The 17,490-nt window shown below is 43.3% G+C and overlaps 2 protein-coding genes across 3 annotated transcripts; both read left to right on the top strand.

Moving 5' to 3' along the window:
- The first annotated feature begins 1,230 nt into the window (after nucleotides 1–1,230).
- LOC106601838 (GTPase IMAP family member 9) lies at nucleotides 1,231–4,965 on the top strand. Its single transcript, XM_014194239.2, has 4 exons — nucleotides 1,231–1,503; nucleotides 1,800–1,831; nucleotides 2,945–2,995; nucleotides 3,129–4,965. The coding sequence occupies exons 2-4, from the start codon at nucleotides 1,816–1,818 to the stop codon at nucleotides 4,115–4,117; spliced, it is 1,056 nt and encodes a 351-aa protein (XP_014049714.1). The 5' UTR covers nucleotides 1,231–1,503; nucleotides 1,800–1,815; the 3' UTR covers nucleotides 4,118–4,965.
- Nucleotides 4,966–6,631: 1,666 nt separating this feature from the next.
- On the top strand, nucleotides 6,632–16,086 carry btr02 (bloodthirsty-related gene family, member 2). 2 transcript variants are annotated; one of them, XM_045719702.1, is made up of 10 exons: nucleotides 6,632–6,980; nucleotides 10,138–10,271; nucleotides 10,572–10,722; nucleotides 10,928–11,011; nucleotides 12,016–12,135; nucleotides 12,612–12,752; nucleotides 13,396–13,543; nucleotides 13,773–13,799; nucleotides 14,371–14,530; nucleotides 15,597–16,086. In XM_045719702.1, exons 2-10 carry the CDS (start codon nucleotides 10,141–10,143, stop codon nucleotides 15,979–15,981), a joined length of 1,347 nt encoding a protein of 448 aa, XP_045575658.1. In that variant the 5' UTR covers nucleotides 6,632–6,980; nucleotides 10,138–10,140; the 3' UTR covers nucleotides 15,982–16,086. The 2 variants fall into 2 exon arrangements, with proteins under 2 accessions (XP_045575658.1, XP_045575657.1); XM_045719701.1 differs by having other exon boundaries at nucleotides 6,644–6,980; nucleotides 14,368–14,530.
- The last annotated feature ends 1,404 nt before the right edge of the window (nucleotides 16,087–17,490 follow it).

Genomic DNA, 17,490 nt, shown 5'->3' with positions numbered 1-17,490 from the left:
ATTAAGCTAGCTTGTACCTATTCCATTTGTGGCGTCGTCAAAGATGGAATCTTTGCTATCGTCAATGTATTCCAAGATCAGCACGCAGATGATGTAAGTTAGTGCTTCAAAGTCCCTGTGATAAGGTTAGCGATAAACTGATGTCCAAACTGAACAGAACTACACTCTTCTACCATTGTCTTAAATATATTTTATGGTCTCGTTGCAAAAGCTAAATTGTCGCAAGGGAACTTTTATTTATTTTATTTCACCTTTATTTAACCCGGATAGCAAAGATTATAGCAAACACCACTGAAACTGAATTGGTGCTCGCTAGCTTTGCAAATTCAGCTATTGTTGGAAGCCAGCCAATATGAAACAAACTATTAAAATTACAAAAGGTTGCAGCATATGTTGTGTAAATGGTGAACTCATACAGCTGTCAACTCTTGTCATTTTAATCCGTTTCACATTTGCTAGCTACCTTTTAGATCGAAGCCCAAATAGAATGATTGAAGATGATAGAAGCCCATCTCCTACTGTAAATAACCTACACACTGTGTGTGTGTGTAGCCAGCCAGCCAGCCAGGTAGAAAAATGGCAGAAAAATAAAAGACGGACATCAGAGTATTTTTCAATACACCAAAACGCATAGTAAGAACCCTAGTAGCCTAATATCTCAAAGACTAGTTGATAAAATGTTCATAAGAAAGAAATGAAATTCTAATGGAAATGTTTCACAATGATGTCATTAGGCAGAGCAGGCAACAGATGGCACACAGACAGCAGAGTTGGGGACAGATATGCAGGGACAGACTGGCAGAGACAGGGATTCTCAGGTAAGTTTGTTGAGTCTTTGTTTGGCAACATTATGAAAGGTTCTCAATTTTTTGGACTTGTAAAATAGGAACATAATTGTAAAATGCCATGGATACCCCCCACTCTCAACTTAAACTGGTGACTGAACTAAGATTTGTTAAAGGCAATGGTATTGCTGTTGTGATTAGTTGTGTAGTTTTGGGTACCGGTAGTTAGGAGTACGGCAAACACCTTATTTCTTTGGTTCCTCAATATACATTTACCATATTACAATGTAGGCTATGTGTTACAGCACTACTTTTGGTGTCCCCCTCAGGAATTGCTCTTGAGAAAATTTAATGTAATTGTCCCCTCCAAACTTGATATCAGATTTTCGCACCTGATTGAACCAATGGAATGGTCTGAAATTAGTAAAGTATGCATATCCGGGGCACCGGATGCTTTGCTCTAGCCATGGATATCACTTTCGATTTGACTCTAAATTCTAAAGTAAACATTCTAGCCTACAGTTCAAACAGATTTGATCAGATTTGTATATTCCTATATCTTCTAATTTAAATTCTATCGTGAACTGGATTATTATGCAACGATAAACGATATAGTTTGTTATTTTAGCATGTGTGAATAAATAAAGTTTCGGAGCGCTCGACCGAACGACATCGTCGACAGAAATTAAGACATTGAATTCTCCAGTCGGCAAATTCCGTAAGTAATGGACGTACATGATTCCTGCGGTAAAACAGTTCTTTATATTGGTTGAATATTCCTGTCCGCTTTATTATAATTATCCTATGTACAGTATATTGTTATACGTCATGTTTTCCTTCTGTGAAGTACTTGTGATTGTTTCGGTGTACAGTAACTGTACAAAGCAGTTACTTCGTGCGCTTATAGGCCTGTACCCAGCCTTTTGAGAAATGCAAATATAAGTTCTGACCACACCAATTATCAGGCTACTAATTTCCTCCACATTAACCATATACACACTGTTGTTTTAATAGGTTAAGCTGCACAATTATGGCATCCAATGAGAGTGAGTATCATTTCTTATTTTATACATTGTTGGATCCCATTGTGCACAGACGTCAATTCAACGCCTAATCCAGCTTGGTTCAATGTCATTTAATTGAAATAACGTGGGAAACAACGTTGATTCAACCAGTGTGTGCCCAGTGGGATATTGCAATTGTTATTGCTGAGTAGGCCTGTATGTAGTATACAGGTATTATAGTATACTGTATTATAGTCATAAACGTCGTAATGATCGGACCAAACTGCAGCGGGTATGTGAAACATCTTGATTTATTAAAGAAATGAACACTGAACAAAAGCACGCCGAACACCAGTCCTGTAAGGTACTAAGACTATACATGGAACAACCACCCACAAACACAAGAGAACATAAACCCACTTAAATATGGCCTCCAATTAGAAGCAACGACAACCAGCTGCTTCTAATTGGAGGTCATTCCCAAAACTAACATAGAAATAGCCAAACTAGAAAACCCACATAGAAATAGAAAACATAGAACACAAACCAAAAACCCCGAAACACACTAAACAAACACACCCCTGCCACGTCCTGACCAAACTACAATAACAAATAACCCCTTTTACTGGTCAGGACGTGACAATTATAGTGTGTTGTGTTTGTGTACGCTAACTTCTCAAAATTAATTTCCATGTAAATAACAATAAAGTATATTTAAGCAATAAGACCAGAGGGTGTAATATACTACAGCTAAGGGCTGTTCTTCTGCACGACACAACACGGAGTACCTGGACACAGCCCTAGCAGTGGTATATTGGCCATATACCACAAACCTCCGAGGTGCCTTATTGCTATTATAAACTGGTTACCAACGTAATTAGAGCAGTAAAAATAAATGTTTTGTCATACCCGTGGTACACGCCCTGATATACCACGGCTGTCAGCCAATCAGCATTAAGGGCTCGAACCAACCAGTTTATAATATACTTTATATTATACTGTATTATAGTGTGTTGTGTTCGTGTATTTGTATGCTGACTTCTCTAAATGAATTTTCCATGGAAATGGACAGTAAAGTATATTGTATGGTATGTCAGGAAGGGATATGGGTTTACAGTATATTTAGTAGGCCTATAACTTAACATGTTTTCATAGGTTCTAAACCGAAAAGGAGGAGGAAGAGCAGCATGGACGAGCCTCCTTATTGTGAGTTCTATAGATTTTAGTTGTGTATTCATCTGTATATAAATAAATACTTGTGATGGCCAAGAGAATGGTGCATGCTGGTCTAATTGTGTACTTTTGTTGACTGTTGGTTTTGTGTGTGTTTGTTTGTCAGTGTCAGGCGATGCAGAGTTTAGAGTCCTTCTCTTTGGGAGAAGTGGCCGAAGTCAATTTTCTCTGGCAAACTCCATTCTGCGGACAGATGTGTTCAATGATGAGCTCTGCAACATTACAGAGAGTCAGAGACACAGGAGTGAGGCGTTTGAGAGGAAACTAGCTGTGGTCAACACTCCAAACCTCTCTGAGTATGAGGCATCCCAGAAAGAGCTGAAACGGGTGTTCAAGATGTCTGTGTGTATGTCCTCTCCTGGTCCCTACGTCGTTCTCTTTGCATTCGACCTGAACAACATCTCACCAAGTGCCGTAAGCATCCTGGAACTCGTCACAAAGCATTTTGGGGACAGCATCTTGAACCACATGATGGTTGTGGTGTGCCATGAAGAGGAGAAGGAGGATTCAGCTCTTGAGGAGAAAGTCAAGACTAACAGAGACTTCAGGGAGCTCATTGAGAAGTGTGGCCAAAGGTATCACCTCTTCAATGAGAGGAAGGCCCGGAGAGATGAGAAGGTTTCCAGACAGCTCCTGGAGAAGATGGACGACATGGTGAGGGATAACGGATGCAGATTCTACTCCAATCACCAATACCAGGAAGCAGAGGAGAGAATCCAGAAAGAGGAGCGTTTCATGATGAAAGGGAGAGAGAAAGAGATGCTGACAAAGAGGAAGGAGCTGGAGAGCAGGTACACAGGTGAAGGTCTTGAGGAGGAGCTGCTGCAGTTTGAGACAAGGATAAGAGTAGAGAACCGAGAGAAGGCTGAGAGGAAGATCTCAGAGGTACTGGGATTTACTCTAACAGCAGTTGACTATGCTGCTGCAGTAGGTAAAGGGGCAGCTCTAGGGGCTTTATGTGGAGCGGTCATGGGGTTTGAGGGTATGGCGGTGGGAGCCGCTGTAGGTGCCGTTGTCGGGGGTGTCATAGGAGGTGCTGCCAGTGCGGCATGGGGTTACGTCACAAACGCTGCTGCACAAATGAATAGACGTTGAGACGATGGTGCCTACATCGATGATGCATTGCACAGTTTAACAGGTTGTGTCATATTGATGCCGTTCCTGCACAGTTTAACACCACTGTCAGATTTGTAGAGGTTTGAGGCCAATCAGTTCAGTAATGAAACTTATTTGTCATTGAGAAAATATTCAGAGATGTATGTTTTGTAGATAACAGACGCTGTTGATTTTTGGCTGCTGATCTGGTGATGCTACTAGTAGGTTATTTTACCCAGATGTAACGATCATCTGAAAGAGGGGACCAAGATGCAGCGTGGTGAGTGTTCATATTGAATTTTAATAATACAAAACACTTGAACATAAGACACAAACGAACGCCAACAGTTCTGTCAGTGCAAACCACACAACAGAAACAACTACCCACAAAACCCCAAAGGAAAACAGGCTGCCTAAGTATGATTCCTAATCAGAGACAACGATAGACAGCTGCCTCTGATCAGGAACCCTACTCGGCCCAAAACAAAGAAATACAAAAACATAGAAAAAGGAACATAGAACGCCCACCCAATGTAACACCCTGGCCTAACCAAAATAAAGAACAAAAACCCCTCTCTATGGCCAGGGCGTTACACCAGATTCATTGTTGAAATACGTAATCATGAATAAAGGGAGATCCTTTAACGATGGAATATTTAAACACATTCTAAATGTACTGTTGTTTTTGCTGTCTTTGGAATTCCCAATACATCTGTGTACATTTAAATAGGTAAAATGTAAATATACATTCTACATCCATTTATGAAGAACATAGTTATTTGTAATTTTAAATTACTGCTGTACGTGTCTCTATTTTGCCTAATAAATTCCCTGATTTTGAAAACAAATCCCTGTTTTGTTTCCCTGTGTTATTTGTATTGTGTTAAAGCACATATCTGATCTTCCATTGCATACTGTACTGAAACAGTCTCACAGACCGTTCAATCAGGAGAGACCAGTCTTTCTCCCTAGGTTCACTTGCTCTTTCAGCTTCAACACTTCCATCTCAAAAACATTTCACTTAACCTTTCCACCAGCCGTCCCTCCAGCACTCTTTAACGGCTACACAGCTAAACTCCTACACTGCTGCACTAATCCACTCTAGCAGGGCTCTGGTGTCCAGCCTTCCACGATGACTACTGGATCTCTGGCTGCAGAACCTACTGATACTGTACTGTACAATATCTCTCTCATCTATCTCTGTCTCTGTGTCCGTCTGTGTCTGTTTGTGGCAGTTGAGGCTGGGGACGAGGCTAGCCACCACATAGCCTCATCCACAGTCTCAACTGATACAGTACAGAGAGACAGCGCTGGCTAGTGGACGAGACTAGCTACTACAGGGTGTTAGTGAACCTTCAGGGAGGCTCAGCGTTAGCAAGCCACTCTAACACCCTGGACCAGAGCTACTGCTGGGCCTGGTGCTGCTGTTTGACAGCTCTAACACCCTGGACCAGAGCTACTGCAGGGCCTGGTGCTGCTGTTTGACAGCTCTAACACCCTGGACCAGAGCTACTGCTGGGCCTGGTGCTGCTGTTTGACAGCTCTAACACCCTGGACCAGAGCTACTGCAGGGCCTGGTGCTGCTGTTTGACAGCTCTAACACCCTGGACCAGAGCTACTGCTGGGCCTGGTGCTGCTGTTTGACAGCTCTAACACCCTGGACCAGAGCTACTGCAGGGCCTGGTGCTGCTGTTTGACAGCTCTAACACCCTGGACCAGAGCTACTGCAGGGCCTGGTGCTGCTGTTTGACAGCTCTAACACCCTGGACCAGAGCTACTGCTGGGCCTGGTGCTGCTGTTTGACAGCTCTAACACCCTGGACCAGAGCTACTGCAGGGCCTGGTGCTGCTGTTTGACAGCTCTAACACCCTGGACCAGAGCTACTGCTGGGCCTGGTGCTGCTGTTTGACAGCTCTAACACCCTGGACCAGAGCTACTGCAGGGCCTGGTGCTGCTGTTTGACAGCTCTAACACCCTGGACCAGAGCTACTGCTGGGCCTGGTGCTGCTGTTTGACAGCTCTAACACCCTGGACCAGAGCTACTGCAGGGCCTGGTGCTGCTGTTTGACAGCTCTAACACCCTGGACCAGAGCTACTGCAGGGCCTGGTGCTGCTGTTTGACAGCTCTAACACCCTGGACCAGAGCTACTGCAGGGCCTGGTGCTGCTGTTTGACAGCTCTAACATCCTGGACCAGAGCTACTGCAGGGCCTGGTGCTGCTGTTTGACAGCTCTAACAGGGTGGGGCCTTACCTAAGACTGCCCCTTCTCCCCAAGTGTGCATTTGTTTACTTCACTTTACATATTTGAAATTAATATAGGAAATATGGAAACTTCCTCTAGCCTATAGTCCATGGCTCCACCAATCAAATGCTTTTACATTTGTGGGGAGTAGTGAAGTGCACACTTCAGGAAGAAGGAGAGATAATTGGGACGTAGCCAATGTGTAAGGTTACAGCCTCCTCCCAAAGCAAACGCCTGATTGACTGACAACAGCTGAACACACCTGGATTAAACCCCACCCACAGCACCTTTCTAGGAACTCACACCTGTCTCCTGGCCTCTGAATACAGGAAGAGAGACAGACTGACTAGCTACCGAAGCTCTGAGCACCTGGCCTCTGAATACAGGAAGAGAGACAGACTGACTAGCTACCGAAGCTCTGAGCACCTGGCCTCTGAATACAGGAAGAGAGACAGACTGACTAGCTACCGAAGCTCTGAGCACCTGGCCTCTGAATACAGGAAGAGAGACAGACTGACTAGCTACCGAAGCTCTGAGCACCTGGCCTCTGAATACAGGAAGAGAGACAGACTGACTAGCGGCAGAAGCTCTGAGCACCTGGCCAGCAACAAGTGGGACAGGTAGGTTTAACTTGTTAATAGTGGCTTTTCTTAACTCAACAACATTCTGAACATAGGTTGTAAATATTGAACACAGCCTGGGAACACTAAAGCTTATTCTAATCTATCCTCCTTGTCAGGATGTCGGCTCTCTGTTCAGAACAGTATGTGAAACGTCCATTTTTTTTTTTTACATGTTTACGACTGAACAGGTCAGGACGTCACTCTTCTCAGTTGAGGAAGTCACAACTTTATAGGTACTACGCTGTTTGTTTTCAACAGGTAAAAGAGAGAAAATACAATACCGCTTTGAGGTAAAACAAACGGTTATGATTCTAGGGAGAATAATATCTTGAAGAGCTCATGCAGGTATTGAGTGTTGTGTTGGTTCCTTGATTATGTAACAGAATATTTGGTGTTACCTGTTCTACTGCATACCAAGGAATTTTACGCTCTCTTGTCTCTCAAACACACAGACAGACAGACAGACAGACAGACATAGACTGACACACTTTTCATTGAATGACACAGATGATCACATAACTGACTTGGCTCTGAGACACACGCAGAAACATTAGGTGAGTTCAGGTGAATCTGTGACCCTGAAAGAGTTCCAGTAGTGAAATATCCAAACGTGAGCATTCCGCTGCTTGACAAAGAAACATGTTTGACCGTGGAGTTGATAATAACAATCTCCACATCCTGTCTTTCGTCCAATCAGATCGGATGAGCTGGAACGTGACTCTGCTCGCTGCAGTGATGTCAAGGACGTCACTGTGTTGGGAGTCTGTTGGCTGCGCCAAGTATCGATGGCATCCTCCAACCAATACTGCAAAAAAAGCACCCTATTCCCTTTTATAGTGCACTACCTTTGACCCAGGGCCCCATAGGGAATAGGGTGCCATTTAGGACGCACACTATATTTAAGACAAAATATGTTCCCTCTAGTCAGCGTTAACATCTTCACTTCAGTGGCCCTCCGCTGTCCCTGGGTTTCAGATGAGTTTTATAAACCTGTGTCCTCCTTCAGTTTGTTATTTATCAGCAAATGGGGAAAGATGAATTCAATGAATCAGTCTTTGTTATTTCACCTTGGAAAGTACAATTGTATTATATTCCCTGCTGAGAGAAAACGGTCACGAACACTGCCTTCGGAAAGTATTCAGACCCCTTGACTTTTTCCACATTTTGTTAAGTTACAGCCTTATTCTAAAATGGATGAAATAAATAAAAATCCTCAGCAATTTACACACAATGCCCCATAATGACAAAGCAAAAAACTTTTTTTTGGGGGGGGGCGGGCAAATTTAAAAAATCCTATAAACAGAAATACCCTTTGCTATGAGACTTAAAATTGAGCTCAGGTGCATCCTGTTTCCATTGATCATCCTTGAGATGTTTCTACAACTTGATTGGAGTCCACCTGTGGTAAATTCAATTGATTGGACATGATTTGGTAAGGTACACACCTGTCTATATAAGGTCCCACAGTTGACAGTGTATGTCAGAGCAAAAATCAAGCCATGAGGTCAAAGGAATTGTCCGTAGAGCTCAGAGACAGGATTGTGTTGAGGCACAGATCTGGTGAAGGGTACCAAAACATTTCTGCAGGTCCCCAAGAACACAGTGGCCTCCATCATTCTTAAATGGAAGAAGTTTGGAACCACCAAGACTCTTCCTAGAGCTGGCCGCTCGGCCAAACTGAGCAATCGGGGTAGAAGGGCCTTGGTCAGGGAGGTGATCAAGAACCCGATGGTCACTCTGACAGACCTCCAGAGTTCCTCTGTGAAGATGGGTGAACCTTCCAGAAGGACAACCATCTCTGCAACACTCCACAAATCAGGCCTTTCTGGCCAGATGGAAACCACTCCTCAGTAAAAGACGCATGACAGCCCGCTTGGAGTTTGCCAAAAGGCACCTAAAGACTCTCAGACCATGAGAAACAAGATTCTCTGGTCTGATGAAACCAAGATTGAACTCTTTGGCCTGAATGCCAAATTTCACGTCTGGAGGAAACCTGGCACCATCCCTACGGTGAAGCATGGTGGTGGCAGTATCATGCTGTGGGGATGTTTTTCATCGGCAGGGACTGGGAGACTAGTCAGGATCGAGGGAAAGATGAACGGAGCAAAGTACAGAGAGAAAAATGATGAAAACCTGCTCCAGAGTGCTCAGGGCCTCAGACTGGGGAGACGGTTCACCTTCCAACAGGACAACCACCCTAAGCACACAGCCAAGACAACGCAGGAGTGGATTCGTGAGCTTGAGGATCTGCAGAGAAGAATGGGATAAACTCCCCAAATACAGGTGTGCAAAGTTTGTAGCGTCATACCCAAGAAGACTCAAGGCTGTAATCGCTGGGGTCTGAATACCAATATTACTACTGGCTACCAAGTTTTTTTATTTTTCATAAATTTGCAAAAAATGTCTAAACCTGTTTTGCTTTGCTTTTCATTATTTAATCAATTTTAGAATAAGGCTGTAATCTAACAAAATGTGGAAAAAGTCAAGGGGTCTGAATACTTTACGAAGGCAGTGTAACCCAACTTTTTCACTTTGACTAGTTGATTAAGTTTAACCTTGAAGCGAGTGAATACTGTGGCTTTTTACGCATGCTCTTCTTCCATTGGAAACAATAACTTGTAAACAAATAACTTGTAAAAGAAAAACTGTACCCTTGAACTCTGTCTGGCCTATCAAATGGAAGTATTACATGACAAGAACATGAAGGTATTTAGAGAGACTTGACATTACATTTCATCTATATATTGATATATAATGGGGCACAACTTTGGTTTTTAGAAGTGGGGGGACGACAATGATTAAACTGGTGGGGACATAATATCTATTTTCAAACAGTCTCCACGACCGTTTGGAGGCGTCCGCATGGTCCTAAAGCATACCGTTGCCTCGTTTAGTATCAAATTACAATGGTAATGGGGGGAGATAAATGTCCCCCCCTCGTCCCCAGTGAAAGTTGCTTCCCTGTTAATGAGAGACGGTACACTACAAGTATCTGATACTACAAAGTGTTTAATGCTCAATCTCGTAATATATTGAACTTGGACCTTTTTAGAAAAGGGGGAATTGTAAATGGTGGAGAGATGGATTAGAGGGACAGCGAGAAAAGAAGGGTATAGAAAGGATGAATTTATTGATTTCTATGGCGTCCTTCCAGGGCATGGCATCTACCATCTCTACCATCAGCCTCGTCTCCGAGAGGCACTTCCTGTGCCCGCTGTGTAAGGACATCTTCAGCAGTCCCGTGACTACTCCGTGTGGCCACAGTTTCTGTCAGGCCTGCCTGTGTGGGTACGTCCCCTCTTTATCTTACGATTAGAAGAAATGGAGGTCGGAGGTGTCTGATATCATTTGTTGAACTTTATTGAAAGCATTGCAGAGGATCCGTACGTTGTTGTTCACTAGCTCTGTAGCTCAAATAGTGCATGAGGCGAACATGGAATGGAGTGCTGAGTGTATTAGTTATCAGCATAATGAAAACATGGACTGGAGTGCTGAGTATATTAGTTATCAGCATAATGAAAACATGGAATGGAGTGCTGAGTGTATTAGTTATCAGCATAATGAAAACATGGACTGGGCTCATTACAGGTACTGGACCCGGCACCGTTCAGACTACTGTCCCCTCTGCAAGAGGTTGTTCCATTCCAGGCCAGACCTTAGTGTCAACCGCATCCTGGCTGACGTCTGTGACAACTACAGGAAGACACGGCCTGAGAGCCCTGAGGAGAGCCACGACACGGTATTCTAGTGACCTTAGTACAACATCTTGTGACATTAAGAGGTTCAAGACGCTACGGTGTACCTGTAAAAGATACCTCGATGTCATGATACCTTGGTGTAATCCTCTAGATGTCATGATACCTTGGTGTAATCCTCTTGGTGTCATGATACCTTGGTGTAATCCTCTTGATGTCATGATACCTTGGTGTAATCTTTTTCTGCAGCCACAGGTTGTAGACATTGACCAGATGATCCAGGAGAGACTGAAGAAAGTTGATAGACTCAGACACTCTCTGCAGCTCCTCAAAGTGAGTCCCGATCCCAAATTGGCCCCTAGCCCCTACACCAGGGCTCTCCAAGCCTGTTCCTGGAGAGCTACCTTCCTGTAGGTTTTCGATCCAACTCCAGTTATGACTAACCTTGTTCAGTTTATCAACCAGCTAATTATTAGAAACAGGGGCGCTAGATTAGGGTTGTAGTGAAAACCTAGGATGGTAGCTCTACAGGTACAGGGTTAGAGAGGTCCTACAGGGTGGTAGATCTCCAGGTACAGGGTTAGAGAGGTCCTACAGGATGGTAGATCTCCAGGTACAGGGTTAGAGAGGTCCTACAGGGTGGTATCTCTCCAGGTACAGGGTTGGAGAGGTCCTACAGGGTGGTAGATCTCCAGGTACAGGGTTGGAGAGGTCCTACAGGGTGGTAGATCTCCAGGTACAGGGTTAGAGAGGTCCTACAGGGTGGTAGATCTCCAGGTACAGGGTTAGAGAGGTCCTACAGGGTGGTAGCTCTACAGGTACAGGGTTAGAGAGGTCCTACAGGGTGGTAGATCTCCAGGTACAGGGTTAGAGAGGTCCTACAGGGTGGTAGATCTCCAGGTACAAGGTTAGAGAGGTCCTACAGGGTGGTAGATCTCCAGGTACAGGGTTAGAGAGGTCCTACAGGATGGTAGCTGTCCAGGTACAGGGTTAGAGAGGCCTACAGGGTGGTAGATCTCCAGGTACAGGGTTAGAGAGGTCCTACAGGATGGTAGATCTCCAGGTACAGGGTTAGAGAGGTCCTACAAGATGGTAGCTCTCCAGGTACAGGGTAAGAGAGGTCCTACACTCTATGCCCTTGTGTAGATCTAGATGAGTTAGACAAATCCACCACCCTTACCACATACATGTTTTGTCCAATCACACCTTATCATCTTAAAGTGATGTGAGATACAGACATGTTTTTTATCCAATCAGAACTTATGTCTGAGATATCGACAGTCTCTTGTCCAATTAGAACTCGTGTCTGGGATATTGACAGTCTCTTTTCCAATCAGAACTCGTGTGTGAGGGAGGTGCGTGAGAGCCAGAAGGTGTTCTCTGGCCTCGTCAGTTCCATGGAGAAGAGCCACAAGGCCGTGGTGACAGCCATTGAGGAGAGACAGGGGGAGGAGGAGGTCTGTAATGTACAGTAATACTCTGATTTATTTATGAACTTATAAACTTGGAATAAAAATAATAACGGATTGGATTTATTTAGCACCTTTCTCGTAAATGAGGTACACAAAGCGCTTTACATGGTAAGGGGAAAACTCATCTCATCCACCACCTTAGTTTAGTTTCGTTTATTAATTTGACCATTTCAAAAAACAAGCACACATAAAACTTAAAAGCCATACATGCACATGAATAAAATCATTGAGGATAACACACAATAAAGTCTGGACTTATTTCCATTGTGGTCCTCCTGACACAAGATGGCTAGACAAGATCAAACACAGTATGGCATTGAAATAATAAAACAAAAACATCTATCTCATCATTCCAGTTACATCATAGGGGTCATAGGGGTTATGGGGGTCATAGGGGTTATGACAGAATACACTGTGATTATCAATATACCAAATGTAACAATGTTTATGTGTTTCTTTAGAGGATTGTTGAGAAGCTGGTGAAGGAGCTGGAACAGGAGATTCAACAGCTGAGGAATGGAGACACTGACCTGGGGCCTTGTCATTCTCAGCAGAGCCATGATGAGCTCTGTGGTGGTGGTGGTCAGAAGAGTGTTGCAGTGGTAAGCATGGAGTAGGGTGAAGTCGCCCCTAGACGCTCGTCTTGGGTCAGTTTAGCATTTTCTCCACTAATGGTTAAGGTTTAGATTGAGGGAAAGGAAGCTGATCCTAGATCTGTGCCTAGGGGAAACTTCACCCCAGAGCGATAAGCATATACTTAAGCAATAAGGCCCGAGGAGGTGTGGCATATACCCAATATACCAGAACCAAGGGCTGTTCCTATGCACGTCGCAAAGCAGAGTACAGCCTGGATACACACCTTAAAACTGGTTACCAACGTAATTAGAACAGTAAAAATAAATGTTTTTTCATACCCGTGGTATACCACGGCATTCAGCCAATCAGCATTCAGGGCTCGAACCACCCAGTTTATAATGTCTGATATACCTCGGCTTTCAGCCAATCAGAATCCAGGACCCAAACTACCCGGTTTATAATGTAGATTAGGACACAGTGGGTCTACATGTGTACCTTTGCTTCATCATGTCTCAATTTCCAAAAACAGTTTGTAAAACACAGTTTCTTAACAGTTTCTATCATGACCACAGAAGAAAAGGCTTGAACCCTGAAATTAGTCCCCCAACCATCTATAATAATCTTAAAATATAACATTGTTTGTTTGTTTGTCCTCTATGAACGTTGCAGAGCACCACTTCCACCACGGGCTACTCTGAGAGGAGGGACTGGTCCAAGGTTTCCGTGGAGACAGACCCCTGTATGGGCGTGACCAGGAGAGCAGTGTCAGACCTGATGGACATGGTTAAGGGAGAGCTCCGTAGACTCTCTAAAGCTGGTGAGTATTATACTACGGATACTATCTTTCATATCGTACTGGATCCACCTCTTACAGTTCTACATCCACCCTCAAAACATTTGTAGCCTACATGTTTTGTGTTGATTAGACATCTGTCAGCATCTGATAAATGGTTACAGTATTATTCTACTGCATATCTTTAGGGTGAGTGAAATGTCAGATCTGTTTGTCTGGGAAGGATTCTTACTGGAACTGTTATCTTTTGCAGAGCTGAAGAAAATACAGAAATACACAGGTATGTCTCCACCTGCCGAAGAGTTAGATACGCCATAATATCTCTTTTTTTGTTGTTCTTAAAGGCCCATGCAGTCAAAATGCAGTTTGTATGTGTTTTATATCATATTGTACAACAGCTGATGAAACTAACACTGTAAAAGTGTGGGAAAGTGTTATTTCCTTATAGTTGGTGGTTGAAAATACAATCTACACAGGACCTTCTAATCAGCAGGTTTGCGTGGGCGGGAGTTTAGGCTTTCCATGATGACATCACAATGTGGTAAATTGGTTAATAGACTAATAACAAAGAGAGTTCCAAACCACTCTGCCAATAACAGCTAGTCTTCAGTTTTCCACTCCACCCTCAGACCACTCCCAGACAGTCCTAGCAAAAATCTTGCTTGAGAAATACTTTTCATATTTTTGCCCATTTTAATGGAAATCTATTAGAGTAAGGTACTTAATATATAATTTGATATTGATATAAGAAAGGCAGCATTGGGCCTTTAATAAAGTACTTGTTTAACCAAGGTGAGTTTTCTGTTGCAATGGCACTTATATGTTTCTCTCTCCTTCCTCTACCCTAGTAGACATCTCCCTGAGTCCCAAGACGGCCCACGCCTTCCTCTCGGTCTCAGACGACCGGAAACAGGTGCGACACACAGACAAACACCAGGAGGTCCCAGACAACCCCAAGAGGTTTGACCGCGTGGCCAACGTCCTGGGAAGAGAATCCTTCAGCAGCGGCAGGTACTGTAATGTCCCTCTTTATACTGTTTGCCTATATAATAGCATTCTATATCTATATTATCATGAAGATCTATGATCATATATCTATGGTTCTAAGAACGGATGTCAGGCCGTCTGATATAGTTTGTTTGTTTAACTTTACTGAAACTATTGCGGTGATACATACTTAAGTAGAAGTTAGGATTCACTCCTGGCTCTTTACCTTAACTAGTGCTGTAGTAAAACATGGACTGGACTTCAATACTGTTCATCAGTTATAATGATGAAAACATGGACTGGACTTGAATACAAAGTTAATCAGTTGTATTGATGACAACTAGGACTGGACTTGAATACAAAGTTCATCAGTTATAATCTTGAAAACTTGGACTGGACTTGAATACAAAGTTCATCAGTTGTAATGACGAAAACATGGACTCCATTCCATTCAACCTGGACTAATGCTGACTCCATTCCTGATACTACTGGACTAATGTTGACTCCATTCCTGATACTACTGGACTAATGTTGACTCCATTCCAGATACTACTGGACTAATGTTGACTTCATTCCAGGTACTACTGGACTAATGTTGACTCCATTCCAGGTACTACTGGACTAATGTTGACTCCATTCCAGGTACTACTGGACTAATGTTGACTCCATTCCAGGTACTACTGGACTAATGTTGACTCCATTCCAGATACTACTGGACTAATGTTGACTCCATTCCAGATACTACTGGACTAATGTTGACTCCATTCCAGGTACTACTGGACTAATGCTGACTCCATTCCAGGTACTACTGGACTAATGCTGACTCCATTCCAGGTACTACTGGACTAATGCTGACTCCATTCCAGGTACTACTGGACTAATGTTGACTCCATTCCAGGTACTACTGGACTAATGCTGACTCCATTTCAGGTACTACTGGACTAATGCTGACTCCATTCCAGGTACTACTGGACTAATGTTGACTCCATTCCAGGTACTACTGGATTAATGTTGACTCCATTCTAGGTACTATTGGACTAATGTTGACTCCATTCTAGGTACTATTGGACTAATGTTGACTCCATTCCAGGTACTACTGGGAGGTGGAGGTGGGAGAGAAGATAGAGTGGAACCTGGGCGTGGCCAGACAGTCCATCAACAGGAAAGGGAAGTTTACAGTCAGCCCAGCCAATGGCTTCTGGACACTGAGCCTAAAGAGCGGGGGTCAATACGTAGCTAACACCTCCCCCGCTGTCACCCCCGTGGGCCTGGAGCAGAAGCCCAGGAAGGTGGGGGTGTTTCTGGACTACGTGGAGGGCCGAGTGTCCTTCTACTGCACGGAGAATGGGGTTCACATCCATACGTTTACAGATAGCTTCACTGATAGACTACATCCGCTCTTTAGTCCTGGGAGGCAACATGGAGGCAGGAATATCGCTCCTCTGATTATTAGTACTAGCTTCTGTAGCATCTGAGCCCCCTGACTTAACCCCACACCTGGAATAGTAATTTAATAATGTCATTATGTAACCTAATGTAGAATAAAGCTCACTCAGTCGTCTCTCACGTCTGCATTTTAAGTTGGATAAACTACCTTCCTTCCTAATATTGAGTAAATGCAGTGTCTGTGTTATCAGGGAATGAGCTGGGTAATCAATAGTAATGCTATAATTTATTTGAATTATAATTTATGACAGTATATATGAACCCTCAAATATATATTTTTTACAGTGTTGAATTTTTTTTTCTGTGCATTATTAAAATATCTGTAAATTATTCACATACATTCTAGTTCTAGAATGACTAATGTGAGTAATTTCATAAACCATGCCGCAGGCCCTAACTATTTGTTTGATAACAAGCAACCTTGACCATTCATGTATCAACCTTGTCTAGTCATGCTACCTAGCTGGCTAACATCTGGCTAACATCTGGCTAACATCTGGCTAACAGCTGGCTAACTTGCCCAGTATGGTTTCAGATGGAAATATGGACTCCTGGATAGATACTCCAGGTGATGTGCTTGAAAGGTAGGATTGATCATCTCTTTTTCTGGTTCCCCTATGACTGTCTGGTGCTCCTAACTTCTTAAAGGTCCAATGCAGACATTTTATTTAAATGTCAAATCATTTCTGGGTATCAATGAAGTGCCTTACTGTGATTGTTTTCAATTGAAATGGTCAAAAAGAAACCAAAATGAGCTTCTTAAAAAAATAGCAAATTCTCAAACAAGAATGTAGCTAGGACTGTCTGGGAGTGGTCTGAGTAGGGGAGGGGGAACTGAAAATGAGCTGTTATTGGCTGAGAGGTTTGGAACTCTCTTTCTTATTGGTCTACTACCAATTTATGACCTGGTGATGTCACCAGGCAGGCCAAAACTCCATCCCACCAAAACAGGCTTTAATTTCAGGTGGCCTTTTTAAACAGCTCTTACACTACAAGGGCATTATCATAAATTTTACAATTGCACAGATTTATTCCAATATCATAGTGTGGAAATATATATATAAACACAGGAAGGTCTAGATTTTTATTGAACTGGGCCTTTAAAGTTGTCAGCACCACTAGTGCTCCCATCCACTGCAAGGCTATCCACTATAAGACCATCCATCCACTATTAGACCATCTATCCACTACAAGACCATCTATCCACTACAAGACCATCTATCCACTACAAGACCATCTATCCACTACAAGACCATCCATCCACTATAAGACCATCCATCCACTATAAGACCATCTATCCACTACAAGACCATCTATCCACTACAAGACCATCTATCCACTACAAGACCATCTATCCACTACAAGACCATCTATCCACTACAAGACCATCCATCCACTACAAGACCATCCATCCACTACAAGACCATCCATCCACTACAAGACCATCTATCCACTACAAGACCATCTATCCACTACAAGACCATCTATCCACTACAAGACCATCTATCCACTACAAGACCATCTATCCACTACAAGAC

The sequence above is a fragment of the Salmo salar genome, chromosome ssa06 (genome assembly GCF_905237065.1).
Source record: "Salmo salar chromosome ssa06, Ssal_v3.1, whole genome shotgun sequence".
In the NCBI taxonomy this organism is placed as follows: Eukaryota; Metazoa; Chordata; class Actinopteri; order Salmoniformes; family Salmonidae; genus Salmo; species Salmo salar.
Note: the sequence above shows the minus strand (reverse complement) of the source record. Positions and strands in the feature narration are given on the sequence as shown.

Bases quoted from the DNA above. Each gene is read 5' to 3' on its own strand.
- LOC106601838 (XM_014194239.2), top strand. The intron at 2,996-3,128 runs GTGAGTTCTATA...TTTGTTTGTCAG, and splicing joins CATGGACGAGCCTCCTTATT to TGTCAGGCGATGCAGAGTTT.
- btr02 (XM_045719701.1), top strand. From the start codon at position 10,141: ATGGCATCTACCATCTCTACCATCAGCCTCGTCTCCGAGAGGCACTTC. The intron at 12,753-13,395 runs GTAAGCATGGAG...TGAACGTTGCAG, and splicing joins GTCAGAAGAGTGTTGCAGTG to AGCACCACTTCCACCACGGG. The intron at 13,544-13,772 runs GTGAGTATTATA...TATCTTTTGCAG, and splicing joins CCGTAGACTCTCTAAAGCTG to AGCTGAAGAAAATACAGAAA.